The 14,170-nt window shown below is 32.8% G+C and overlaps 1 protein-coding gene across 3 annotated transcripts in view; it reads right to left on the bottom strand.

The window, feature by feature from the left end:
- Nucleotides 1–14,170, bottom strand: part of LOC119637988 (phosphatase and actin regulator 2) — a 271,425-nt gene that overhangs the window by 69,806 nt on the left and 187,449 nt on the right. Inside the window, exon 1 of one of the 3 annotated variants that reach the window (XM_038034489.1) lies at nucleotides 11,147–11,709. The exons of the other annotated variants lie outside the window; for them this stretch is intronic. Within the exon in view, the coding sequence (XP_037890417.1) occupies nucleotides 11,147–11,576 (430 nt within the window). The 5' untranslated portion in view covers nucleotides 11,577–11,709. Of the gene's footprint in view, nucleotides 1–11,146; nucleotides 11,710–14,170 lie in introns of those variants that run through there. 3 annotated transcript variants of the gene reach the window in all.

The following is a 14,170-nucleotide window of genomic DNA, read 5'->3' as shown; positions in this document are numbered from 1 at the left end:
TAAAGAGTTTTGCAGGTGTTTAAAAATTTATGGGCTTGGGAAGATGGGGTTATGAGCTAAAAATGATAACTAAATTTTTATGGTAAGAATTAGATGATGACACGACTTGGCTTCAACAATATGGTTCAATGTGTTATACACTGCGTGATAAAATGAATTTTTTGAGCGAAAAGTTTAATGGTCGTGTAAACTTCAAAAATGTCTACGTGCAGTCGCCACACCAAAGATCATGTGATATAACCCTATAGGAGTTTTTGTTTTGGAATTTTATTTTGTAAAGAACAAATTTTCGGTGGGTTTTCACTCTCCGACGACCCAGAATGTTCTTCTCACAATAAAATTTTTATTTTCCGGAATTCGACTGAAAATTAATTTCTAACCATCGCTTTTCTCCTTCCCTAATGATTTTTCACTTACTCACTTCTTAATTACCCATCCACACAAATGAGGAAGATTCGCTTAATTCATATATATATATATATATATACGCCTCCACGCTTTTGTATGGATCACTTTATTGTCATAAAATTTTAGTCTTTTAACTTTACTCATTCACATTGAAATCAATCATTGGCTTCACTTAGCCATCGAACAGACTTTTTTTGACTAATGGAGCAATTTGAACACACTCACCATCAAAATCATGCAAAATATATTTTGATTTCATTTGCTTCAATAGCGGAATGTTGTTGACATTCCGACCACCAGCGAGAAAAGGTGTCGAGGAGATTTTAACTCCTTCGTTATTACTCCGGTTTATGCTCTAATCGCCATTGCCGATTGTTTTTAATTTGAACTTGTATATTTTAATTTTGAATAAGAATAACCCTGCGTTTCATTTCCTTTGGTCTGTCAGGTGGTAATGTTACAAAAACTTACAGGTTAAACTTATGGCCAACCTAAAGTACATAGAATCTATGTATGGCTTACTCCAATAAACTACGAACTCTTTATGAGCTTATCTACCGAGATTGTTCGTCTTATTGGTGAAAGAGCAGAGTAAATTTGTGGGAAAAATTGGTGTTCCATGATTGAGTTTTTAGAGACGCTTGGCGGCGACAGGAGATCATTTAAATGAAGTCATTTTTAAATAAAATAAGCATGCAACAATATCTAAAATAAAAGACAATTTATGTTGATTTCTTTTTCTGTCTCCGTTGGGGAATGGAACTGTGCGATTCTTTGGGTGAACATGTATGTGCCGAAACCGCCAAATTTTCTTCGTGCTATCTATAAACATTGAGTGTTGCTTCTATGGCTCTCACTTTCGAGAGTCGTACAGTCAATAGCAAAGAAAGGTTTAAGGTTTTAAGCTATCTATAACCTAGCAACGGGTTTTTCTGTTGGAAGCCTAAAAGATGTATTGGAAGAGGGCTCTCTTTTCTTCTCCCTTTTGGTTCTCTTTTATGGAGCTCATCAAACCGCATGATGGCCAGCGATATTTAAGACGGCTGTGGCACAGTTAGATGTGTGCTGCGTGATGACAACCTCGAGAAAGGACAGTATTAAAATGGACTACCGGGACGTGCGGAGAGTCCGAAGGCAAAAGTGGCTGCGTCTGCATGCACTAGGAGATCATCCAATGCTGTATAGCATGATGTAAATTATGTACGAACCATAAGCTATGACTGTCTGAAGAATGCCTTCCTACCCGACCTACTGGGTACGGCCCTTCGGCGAGTATTCGCGGTGGCTGTGGTTACCCCGAATTTTCGCTGGGAACTATCTAAGTGGTGTGCAGAAAGGCCTCCATGCAAACCAGTAAGTGAGAAAATGGCCGGCATCCATTTTCTATTTCGGTACCTCAGCGTAGTAAGGTCCACTTCAATGGAGATTGTTTTACTCCTTGAGGGGTCCTCAATTGAGCAAGTCAAATTGCCGATGGTTCTAGGGAACCTGTCTGATTAAGGCTTTTTTCTAGGTACGGACGTTAAATCCCTAAAGACATCTGTCTACGTTTTATTATAAATTCAAAGCGAAAAAAAGACTTATTTGACGACCCTAAATTTTATATGTATAAAATGATATATGTGGACATTTCCTATGTATTGCAAAACTACCAGATTTATTGGCGAGGAATTCTTTTCATAGCTGCAGTATATGTTACATATTTTTTTGTATATTTACGTTACAACAATATTGATTGTCACAATTTGTTGATGGTTAAGTTACAAAATTAATTATGCATTACACTGAAAGTAACAATACGAAAAAAAGTTGTTTGCAAACAAATAAAATAAATTCACTTTTTGCTTTTAAATAGAGTGAAAAATTTCATTCTTAAAAATTGAAATATGTTACACTAACTAGAGTTAGAGGCTAGTGCTTACTTCGTTTTAAGCCGAGAAGAGAGATAAGATTGAGATAAATAAATTCTAATATTAACAATAATGTGAAGAGATTTTAAAGGCTTTAGAACAAAAGTCTTAATAATTTACACGAAGTTTTCGAAAGCGTTTCGATAATACCAAAGTATTAAACAGCCATTGCAGTTAAGACCAATACACGTACATTCATTAGTTTGTTGCGTAAAGCAAGTTTGAATTTACCATCGTATTCCTGATATACCATCCCTGCTTCGGCTTCTATCTTTATTATTATTATTAAACATTGAATACTAACTGGAACTGGTGAAGAAGGTTCGCAACCTATAAAATCCGAGTTATTAAAAATGAAAGAAAAATAAATATCCCTATGAACCATTTAAATACATGACATTTATATATTAAAGCTAAAAATAAAGTTAATTAAGTTGCAGAACATAAAGTGTAGCGTCGTTCTGTTAAACGACGAACATTAGCTTTGTTTAAATTCCATTATTTTGATGTAAGCGCCATTTGCACTTAAACTAAAGCCGAATATAATTGGAGCGTACAACAATGAATTGGAAATTGACAAATGTTGGCCCAATGGTTATCCAATGGTAAAGGTGTGTGAAAATAAATGGAATCATGTTAGATGCACAGAAGAGTTCGAGGATTAGTTAAGAGAAGTCCTTATGTCTCTGATATATCGATCATCGATTCATCAATCAGGGATGTGGTAATACTAGCTTTTTCTCATCAGAGCGGCAGTATGCATGCTGGATATTTTTAAATCCGGCTAACTCAGACAAATTCGTTACTTCTTTTCGAATTGCCGAAACGAAAAGAAATTCCAGCTCATGGATTAACTTAGAAAATGGTCGAGAAACATTGCACAAACGCTAAAGGAAAAAACTGAAATACAACTGAAAACTTAAAGAAGAAATAAAAAGTAAAATGTGGCAAAAATTGTTGTGACAAGAAATAATGAATTTTCAGGGAAAAAAGCAGTGACTTCTCTTTGTGGTACTTGCTTTATTTCATATTATAAGCTGGTTATTATCGACAGAGAGACAGAGAGAGAGTATAGTTATGACCAAAGCAAACTCTACCACACGTGAGATTTGAACCCGCAAATCCTGAGATGGTTATCTTCATAAGGAATATTAAATAAATAAGTCGAACTACTCAAGCAAATTGCTTTAGTAAAATACATGCGCACTTGAGCGGATGAATAGTTCGGCATAGTTTTAAGAAAAATATCCAAGGATAATGTTTCAAGCAAGTTCTAACCGTTTTACAGAGTTTAGAGATTGTTACTAATATTGAATTGCATCGAGCCGTAATCTAACCCGTATCTTAACGTTTACTGATTGTTTACCCATGCCGGCTTCATCTGACGGATTAGCTAAATATAAAGCATCATAAGTTGTTCCAGCGAAAGCAGAAAGAAATGCATTAGAAAATGCTGTTAACAAAAACTTATGTAAGTGAGTCGAAAAATAATTGCAATATGCTATATGATATCATTATTTTCTGGTAATATTCGTCCACGGAACGTTAGCGGCACGAAAATTGAAATGGGCATGTGGTGGCTTCAATCGGCGACTTATTGTCTTTCGCTTTCCTGACGGTACTGAAACGTTAGCCTTTTCTTGAATAGCATTAAAAAACCAGATTTCCATTCAACAGGCAAATTCATGTTCGATCTGACAGGTGGAAGAAACTAGCCCCTAGTAATGTGCGATGTTTCTGGTGATGAAGGCATAATAATGTCCTAATTTTCAAGAAAAAAATCCTTTGAAATGTAAACCATGGTTCCGATAATATGCATCATTATTTAATTTTTTTTTTTTTTTTATGTGTCTTTTCTTTACACGAATTTATCTGTAAACGAAGCTTCCCTTTAAAAGAACCTTTTTTTTTTGTATAGTTTTCATAAAACAATTTTTGTTGTGAAGCACCTCAGTACGTATTTTAAACTGTAAGTTATTTATTTTACTAAGCGATGGACAGTTATACACGTAGAAGATTTACACAAGCCACACTGAAAAAATTGATTTATCTTAAAAAAAAAAAAAAAATACACAAAAGAATAATTTATGCAGTTATCATATAAATTAATTAACAACTAATGCAACAACATAAGCGAAAAACAAATAGCGAATGAAACGACGGTTTTTTACATTATATATCATTCGACATCTCTGATGCTCTACAAAGGTTTATCAAATGTAATTTCTAACTTTTATTGCCACAATTGGTTAAGGGAAAATGATGGACAATATGATGTGGTCTACATTGCATTAATTTGACCTACGTAAGATAAATGAATCGGAATGAATCCAGCGTTTCGTTTATTTGCCTATAAAATACTGTATTAGCCTTATTTTTTTCGGTTACGTTAAATCGCAACTGTTACAATTTTATTACATTACACATCTCTCCCTATCATCCTTATAAAGACCGATTTTATTGTCCATAAGTTCAACGATAAATAATCTAATAAAACATGTTACCTCGTTACCAGTGCATATGTTTTTGTACATCACACAAAACGAGTGTTATGACGAGAACAAGTCTGTTGCCCGGTAAGGATAACTTTATTGAATGTGATGATGATGGTGTTGATGAATTTAACACCTCAGCTGGTGACAAATGAAAATGTATTTTTGTAAAATTTATTACTTTATCGAGAATCATTAATTTATCATGACTTGCAATGATGTAAAGATGAAAAATGTGGACACTTACACATACTCTCAGTAAATGAAATTGAATTTAATAGAAATAGTATGCGCAATAAAAATAAAAAATAAAAATAAAAAAATGTGTTAAAGAGCAAAATGTTATATAATCATTTAAGAGATTGAACTGTAAATTTTAATAAAATATGTGAATTTGTGAATTAAATAAATAATTAAATTTATTTTAAATTTTATTACATAAAAGAAAAATTCAACTATATTTACTACTACTAATAATCATTAAACAAGTGCCTCGTTAAAGTTTTCCGAGATTCGAAATTCTTTCACTGTGCCTAAGGGAGAAGATTTTTTATAAACAACTTTAAAATGCAAAACAAGCACATATTTCGTCTTTTTAAAAACTTTTCGCATACCACAATGTTCGACCCTTAAATTAGTGAAATCGCATCAGCAGGCAATTGCCCCCTCGATAGCGATTTAACGATTGTTAAAACCTATTGTTTTAAATCGTATGAAACATAATGACAAATCATTTGTTAATAGACCTTCTATCTTCTTTTGAGAAAATTCAACTTGTTCAAACTTGTTGCAAAGCTTAATAGACGAATTATTCACCATTAAAATCTATGATCTTTTGCCACTTGTTGGGTATCTTAAGGATTCCCTCGTGATTTGGTTCGGGATAAAATAATCATCGATCTAGTTTGACACATCTTTAAATTTGCAGAGATGCTTGTCTTCTGAATATGATTTATATCGATTTGAACCGATGCTAATCAGAAAGAGACAGGGGAGAATCGTGGAGAACTTTCCGGATTAAGTTAGACATCATCTTCTGCGTTACTTTTGCTTTAATTGGAGATACGATTTTTTGCTCGAAATCTTACAACAACTATCACTATCGAATTGTTTCATAGCTTGCTGCATATTCAGTCCAAACGAACTAGATCATCATTCCGCAACTTCGGCTGCATTCTATTCCAGTTTAATTCGATTAAAAACAGAAGAAAATCTTGAACGACTGCTTTTAAACAACTGAAACTGAACTGATATCTAAGTTACGTGTATTTAAATTTTCGGAAAAAATGGATATTTCCCGGAATTATGAACACTTAATAAGGTTTAAGCTTGAACCAGCGAAAAGCTTGAGCTAACACAAAAAAAAAAAAAATAAGTAAAAATGCTATAGTGAGGCAGGAACGAGCTGCAGAACTTCGCTTAGTTATTAATACATCAATAATTATACATTATTTTTATACGAATGCACAACTTTCAGGAAAGTGCTCATATTTGCGGATACTCAAATGTCAAAATGGTCTAAATTAAGCAAACTTAATTTACTTGGCAAAGAATTTATTATTTCCAAGTTGCTTCTGTCGTAACAAGTCTCAAATTAGACTTTGGCGTCACAGAAGAAGAAGAAAAAAGTTTTACAATTTTGCCCTATAAAGCCTTATTTTTCACTAGAAATCTTAAATGGATTCGCATCCATAAACTATACCTACGTGGTCCATTTTTATATTAAGGTATTATTATGAAAGAATTCGCAGTAGCAAGTATTAAAAATTAGATTTTTTGCCTTACAAAGATTCAATTTCCTTAGGAGTGGTTGTCTGGCAAGCGGTTCAAAAACTTGCCCCATTCGATCTAAGATTTTCAGACCAATTTAAAATACCGAAATGCTAAGTGATTTTTGTCGTGAAATTCTAAAAATTATAATATTTTTTCTTACAACGACCTATCGAAATAAGGCGAAAATATATGGAGTGATTAAAAAACTGATTTCGCCCGTGAGCCAAAAGACGTTAGCTTCATCAAGATATCTCAAAATATCTTTCAACCCGATAAGCTTCATCGTTTCATCAGAATGATTCAGTGTATCGAGCACTATAATAAAATCCTCCGCACAAACTTGATATACTCCGTACCACCATTGGCGTAGGGTACAAAAACCATGATCCAGTTTGAAAGGATAGTTTACCGTAACTAATTTTATATGTTATTGCATTATCAACGCAATGCAATGCATGCATACATCATTATAACTTTAAAGTGAAAATATTATTGAAATATCTGTCAAACAACTCTTTGTGTACTCTTTACAGTTTAGAATAGTGCCCACTTTTGACGAGTTTTTTTACCTTGTTTGCGCATAAAGAAAAAATAAAAACTTTTCAGTCCGCATTTCAATTTTTGTTATTGTGCGATAATAACGTTTTTATTCTAATTTTTTGTTTTCATATTCTTAGTTTTTAAATCAACATTAACTGCTACGTAAATTATCAACTCCATCAATATTGAAATAAAAGTTTTTGTGCTTCCTACAAAGAAAAAATAAAAATACATACGAAATGAGAACGTGCGAGAAATGAGTGGTAAAAAGAAACGAAGAATGAAAGGCAAAGAGTGAACGATCAAAAAATAGAAAAAATAGAAAAAATAGAGAGAGAGAGAGAGAGAGAGAGAGAGAGAGAGAGAGAGAGAGAGAGAGATGCTTGTTTATTTAAGAGGAGGATACAACTTACATGGAAGTGAATAGAAGAACAAGTACAGAAATTGTATTCGTCTATGATGCATCTTTTATATTCTATTCACTCCTTTCCTATTTTATAGACCTATAGGATACTCAATAGCGAGACTTTTTAGTCCACTTGGCCGTGACAGGAATGAAACTTTTTTAAAATAAAAATATATGATAAAACAAACTTTTTTTTGATTAGCAAATTACCAACAACCATAGTCGAAACCAATCATCAGTTACTAATTAAATAACATTGGTTCATAATAAGTACTAAGTGATCATAATTGTATATTTAATGAAATGATTGAAAAAAGAGACCCAGTAGATACCCAGCAACACACAGTTGACCAAATTAAAATTTGCTCATTAATCAATATCTTGGGCATAAAACAATGACTTTAACTCAAAGGCTTACATTGGAAGCTACAAGGCCTTTGCATATGCCCTTGATCGGCAAGAAGTCTGCATCAGATTTCCTTTAGATGTTCTTCTTCATTTTATATCGCATAAGAAACAAAACACATATCCTAATTTATTATTTTACTGCAATCGTTTGAGTAAAACAAACGATAATAAATTTTTTGTTCTTAGTGAGGTATGCGTGCGCCATTTAATTGTTGGACTCTCTACGTTTCTAAAATAGAAGTCATGCTTTAGGTTTGAATTAATTCAAGTGTTTTTCATATGCACATATTAACAGCATATTTGAAGTTGATAATGTGTGCGCAATTGTATTTGTAAGTTGACCAACATGCACATGTAATATCTGGGGGTACACGCAATATGAACACATTTCAAATTTATAAATCATGTTTGCGAAGAACATGTTAGCAGCCACGGATTTGCCAATACACACACACACACACACACACACACACACACACACAGGCAAATATATTGTTTATCATGAACACCAATGTATCAAAAAAATATATATCCACTCGAAACTATACTACCATGTATTTGTTCTGCTAACCTTATTTCTCTGAGGATTATAAAATTCTATATTATTATGCTGTTGTTAACCATGTGTACAAATCTATGCGTTTGGTTGCGGCGGTTTTACGCGAGAAGGATGCTTATGTGTAGACGCTAGCAATTCAATCAGACATTCAATCAAGTCCAGTATATCCGTCGTTGCTTACCTTTCAGTCACTTCAAGAATAATACTGAAAGGAACAAAACGGTAGAGACGACTGCTTACCACATTGTATTGTCTATTATAGGCATACGTACACGTCGATGTAGATGTGAATACAATCAATGTAAATGATGGTGGGAAGTTGTTTTTTCACTGACTACAATATACAAAATTGGTTGAAAACGAATCTGTGTGTGTGTGTGTGTGTGTGTGTGTGTGTGTGTGTGCGTAAATGATAGTGATATAAAATGAGTTTTTAATACTTGTCAAGGCTAACAGCAACAGCAATAATATTGCGCAATGGTTTTACTTTTCTTTTTTTTCTGTACCTTTTTGTTACTTTTTCACATTTTTCCCTTTTCTTTTTTTTTCTTTTCTCATTACACAGAAAACGTAATAAAATTGTTCGCGAAAAGATATTTACCTAAAAATGCAATATTATCGAAAGGATTTTATCATTTCTGAATATTTTCCTTTTTACCACTTTATTTATTATTAATATTATGGTAAAAATTGCAACAGAGGGAGAAAACAAGCAAAAAAAGGAAATCTGAAGCAATATTCTCGATGTAATAAAAGTAAAATTTTCAATTCAAGTCGAAAATCTTCGATTTATTGAGTGACTTTGCACTTTTTTTGCACATTATTTTTACTACAGGTATGTCAATGATGGAAAGTTTGAATATTTGGAAAGCGCTTTAGAACAAATTTACACATGTTCTATTGCGAAAAAATGCCATTCAAATTTTCTAAATCTCTATTGAACGTAATCAGTCACATGCACTTCCATCTTGACCTGTATTACATAACTTAACGGGTGCTTTGTGTGCCAAGTTTCAGTTTCGCATATTGTATGACTTTGATTAACAGAACGCCCACTTGTTGGCATCGGTGTATATATCAACGAATGAATTTAAGAAATTTTTCAGTATTTATATATTTCTTGACACATTCCGCTTTCAATATATATTAATGGACGATTAATATAATATTACAAGTTGTAAAGAGACTATTTGACGTATAAGTAACATAAATATATTTGATGCTTGTGAAAATCCCTTTGTCACTTACTATGCACGCATAAATTCTACAAACTTGTTTTCTTTTGTGTAGTGAAAGAACAATCAATATAATATTAAATACAAGCAAAACAACTTTTAGGTTACTTATACGTCAAGTATAACTTTTAGAGCTCATAAAATTAAATGAATCGTGTACAACCCACTAATGTCATATTAAGATTTGATTGCTCTGGACACAATGAAGTAAACATATACGCATGTGTATATATTCTTGCATCAAATTCATGAAATTTTCTTATTTCTGGTGTCGTTTTTATTATTATTTATTGATAATTGTCTGTGATATTTTATAAACTATTTTCAACAAAAGAAAAACAAAAATTTAACACAGACATATGCCAGATTTATTTTGATTGGAGTCAATTGAAATTGCATCGTCTTACTCTCGCCTCTATTATTTATATTGCATATTTATCGTTTTTACATAAAGAAAATTCATTTGTTACACTCCGCACGCTGATGCAAATTTCGATTCGATATATTTTGGCGATATAATTCGCGAACGCATTCTGTCCTAAGACCCGGACCATAAAATGCTTCATTTTGACAAAGTTGATATATGAGAAAAAATTTGTAATTTTTATCTTTTTCTTAGCAAAAAGCGATGAAAAGTATTTAACGAATGAGTGAACAAACTTTAAATAAAACGACAAACAATTTTTGAATTCTTCTTTTCAGAAAAAACAAGCGTTTATATAGTCAGAAGATGAACATTGTTTCAATAAAGCGATGTACCAGGAGATGTACCATGTTAAGTTTGAATCACTTAGATCTCTCTTTTGGCTCTCTTCCTATTATGAAAATTAAGGTTTTATATGGCAACAAACACTTTTTGATGCTTTGTGACAAAAGTGTAGGGTATTTAGTTGTTCACCTCGCCAGAAAACAACTTTTCAGATTTATGCTTTAACTTAAACAAAAATTGCGCTTTCCGGGGCCTGCACATTATATTTCCTGATTGCTAGCAGACGGTTTCTGAAATTTCAACTGATTATGGCAAAAGTGGAAGAATTTTTATATTAACCAGTGACAACGAACGAACTTGCTGCTTCAGCGCGTTGCATTTCTCAAATTTTAAAGCGACATCTGCGCAAGCCTGATTGCTGTTAGAAATACATGGAATACACGATACGACGTAGGTAGGATCTCAAATAAAAGAAGTGCATGAAAAGTCCGCTGACAATGCTGTGCTGGTAATGCGTGGTCGCGTACCTGTTTAAAATTTCTAAAAAGTTAGCTTGAATAATATCCCCTTTATCACTATAAACTAATCATTACAAAATGTATCCCATTCATCTCATCTCACTGTTCATTGCATCTGTTGGGCATCTTAGCCACGATATTTTTTAATCTTGAATTTTTTGTTTATTCATTTTTATTTTGTATCTCACCTAACGAGCGCTTGACGGTTGCTATCTTTGATGATTGCGTTGAACGTTTATAACCGATTGGGAGAAATGCCGGTGGTGGAGTTATCGGCGGTGCTGGTATACCAGACAATAGTTCATTAATCGGTGATGTCGAAGCTGATTTAGATTTAGGTATTAATTCAGTGGTTGGCGACGATACCTTATCATTGCCCACTGTACCATGATAAAGCTCTAAATGATGACGTTCACAACGACGTCGTCGTCGTATATTAGGAGCTAAGGTTTTCATTATTTTTGTTTCATTATTCGTGCGAGCGAAAGGAGGATTTTCATTTTCTGCATTTAAATGTAGATGATAAACACGTAATAAAGTGTTTGATCTTTGTTGTTGTTCTTGTTGCTGTTGCTGCCGTTGCTGTGGAAATTGTTCAGTTGACTGATAATGCAGCATTCAATTTAGGAAAAGTATTTGGGAGCACAAAAAACGATCTTATAGTTGATTTTGATTTTATAGTCCTCTCTTGAGATAAATATTATTTATTTTTCTTTGTTAAATATTTTTTTTTTTTTTTTAAATATGTTTTCTATATATTTTACCAAAAAATAATTATGCATTTATTCATTTATAATGGTTTTTATGTTTAGTTATTTGATTTATTTTATTGATTGTTTGGTATTTTGGTTCTTTTCTTTTTCAAAATAAAATAATTTCTTCTTATTAAAATAGTAACTTTATTTAATTTCTGATATATTTGTTGATATCTTACTTTCTCTTTCTTTCTTTCTTTGGATTTTGCATTATCTAAATGGAAGCTTATATTTGCAATATTTTGTAATGTTTATTTTTAATATGTTTTTAATTTATAGCTAACATTAAAAGCATTTTACTTATACTTTGGTATTAATTTTTTTATCTTGTAAAAATAATAAATATCTCTTTTTGATTAAAAACTTTTATTTTGACATTTATTTAAGCAACTCTGTAAACGTTTTAATTATTTAAAAAAATGTTTTTAATTAATTGTTGATTTAAAAGCTTTGTTTTGTTTTTCTTAGCATTTTTTAGCGCTGCGTCTTTTTTTAAGGTGCTCTTGTCGTTGTGTAATGTTTTCTGCTTTTGTACGTTTTATATGATTTTGATTAATATTCTTTTTCACATATGTATACATATATAATATAATATATAGATAATATATAGGTAAGTGTATGAGACAAGAAAAAGTGTAAACAAATGACTTTTTTTTTTGTTAACAGCAGATTTATGAAAGTTTTGTATATATCTATTTTTACTGAATCCGGTTAATTTGACAGGTAACTTTCGTGAATTGTCGTAGTCACAAAATTAAACATAGAAAGCTGCAATTTGGCATAAACGTTGCCTGATCGATATGTAACCTCGAGCCCATTAAGGGCCGTTATAATAGGTTACAATGTCTACTATAGGTGCAATAACAAAGTACAATAATACAAAATGTCCTTGAGCAATCTAGCGGAGAAGAAAAGAAAATTGGCAGTAAAGGGAACACAAAAATGAAAAAGAAACAGTAACCAAGAAGGTAATTAAACTAGTATGAAAGAAAATGACACATACCACAACCAGACCTTTATGCCAATGCTAAGTAAACAGCTAATCTCATTGTTAGCGGGGAAGATTAAAAGCCTTCGTTTGTAAGCGAGATAAGAGCATCTAAATTGTCGCAACTCTCCTAGGCAGAGTATTATAAGCTCTTATAACCCTTATTTGAAAGGATTTGGCCGAAAAGCTCGTAACTCATCAACAGATGGTTATTGCGAGCATACCTCTTCCTTCGGCTCCTGCCGTAGGATAACGTTATAGAGGTTAAGGAGAAGTCTAACTTTAACGAAATTGGCGAAAGTACACCATAGAAAGCGCAGAATATAACCTGAGATATGGTGTAAGAATACATAATTAACTATACGACTACGTAATAGCCTTAGTTTCCTCAAGCTTGAAGTACTCGTGGAGCGTATAAATTATAAGTGGCATAATCAAAGCTTTGCTAAAACTTTCTGAGTACGAAATCGAATCGAGAGCGCAGGGAATTTATTTGTGCATCATAGCATAACTTATCATCGATAATCGCGCCCAGGCATTTCAAACTACTCATAGTTTCAACCCGGGAGTCGACACAATATCGCAAATGTCTTAGCCCAATTCACCTAAAGTTCATTCGCGGTCACCCAACGGGAAAGGCAGTCCAAATGGTAGTCAATCTTTTAAAATTATCAACACTTCCGGCAAATAAACTCTGGAAATCATCAGCAAATGCGTAGGCCCTACACGAAGTTAAGTTAAACATATTGAAAAAATCATTCATATACACAGTGAAAAGCAGTGAGAGAATGATCACTGAGGTACACTACTGCGCATGTGCAACGGCTTAGACTTGACAGCACCTATAAATATAAAATGTAAACGATCCGAGAGATCGGATTCTATCAGAGTAACAGCTGACTTTGAAAAATCAAAATCCCGCATGAGTTTATGAATGAAAAGGAAAAGCTTTAGTTAGCTCCAGCGACAATAACATCGAGACATCCTCATCACTTACTGTTCATCGCATTGAATCCGTAACAGTCAGTAATAAAGAGGTAGTGCTGCACACTTTTCTAAATCCATGATGAGACTCAGAAAATAACTTAATTACATGTCCAAAGAACTTCGAGTTAATACGCAAGATTCAAATCGAGCTGATCACCACGCCCAAGAAATCACTCTCTTATAATCATAAAATTGCGAGCATATGTCCACCTTACGCAAGTAAGTAGTAAGAGCCACGTAAATGAAGGCATGGTAAGGAATATCTGCCAAATGGAATCGCTCAGAAGCTAATAGATCCCTATATCAGACGTAGATATAGTCGAATTGGCATGTGCCAGAAAAAAAGGCTAGACATATACATTTGCTACATTAAACCATTAATAATCAATTTATAACATTTGAAGACATCTACTTCTTAAGTGAGAATTTCTCAGTTTGAACTCACAAACCCATCAAACTGACAGTTGCCCTAAATCTAATGT

Source organism: Glossina fuscipes, unplaced genomic scaffold, assembly GCF_014805625.2.
Source record: "Glossina fuscipes isolate IAEA_lab_2018 unplaced genomic scaffold, Yale_Gfus_2 61, whole genome shotgun sequence".
Taxonomy (NCBI): Eukaryota; Metazoa; Arthropoda; class Insecta; order Diptera; family Glossinidae; genus Glossina; species Glossina fuscipes.
This window is presented reverse-complemented; position numbering and strand designations above follow the sequence as displayed.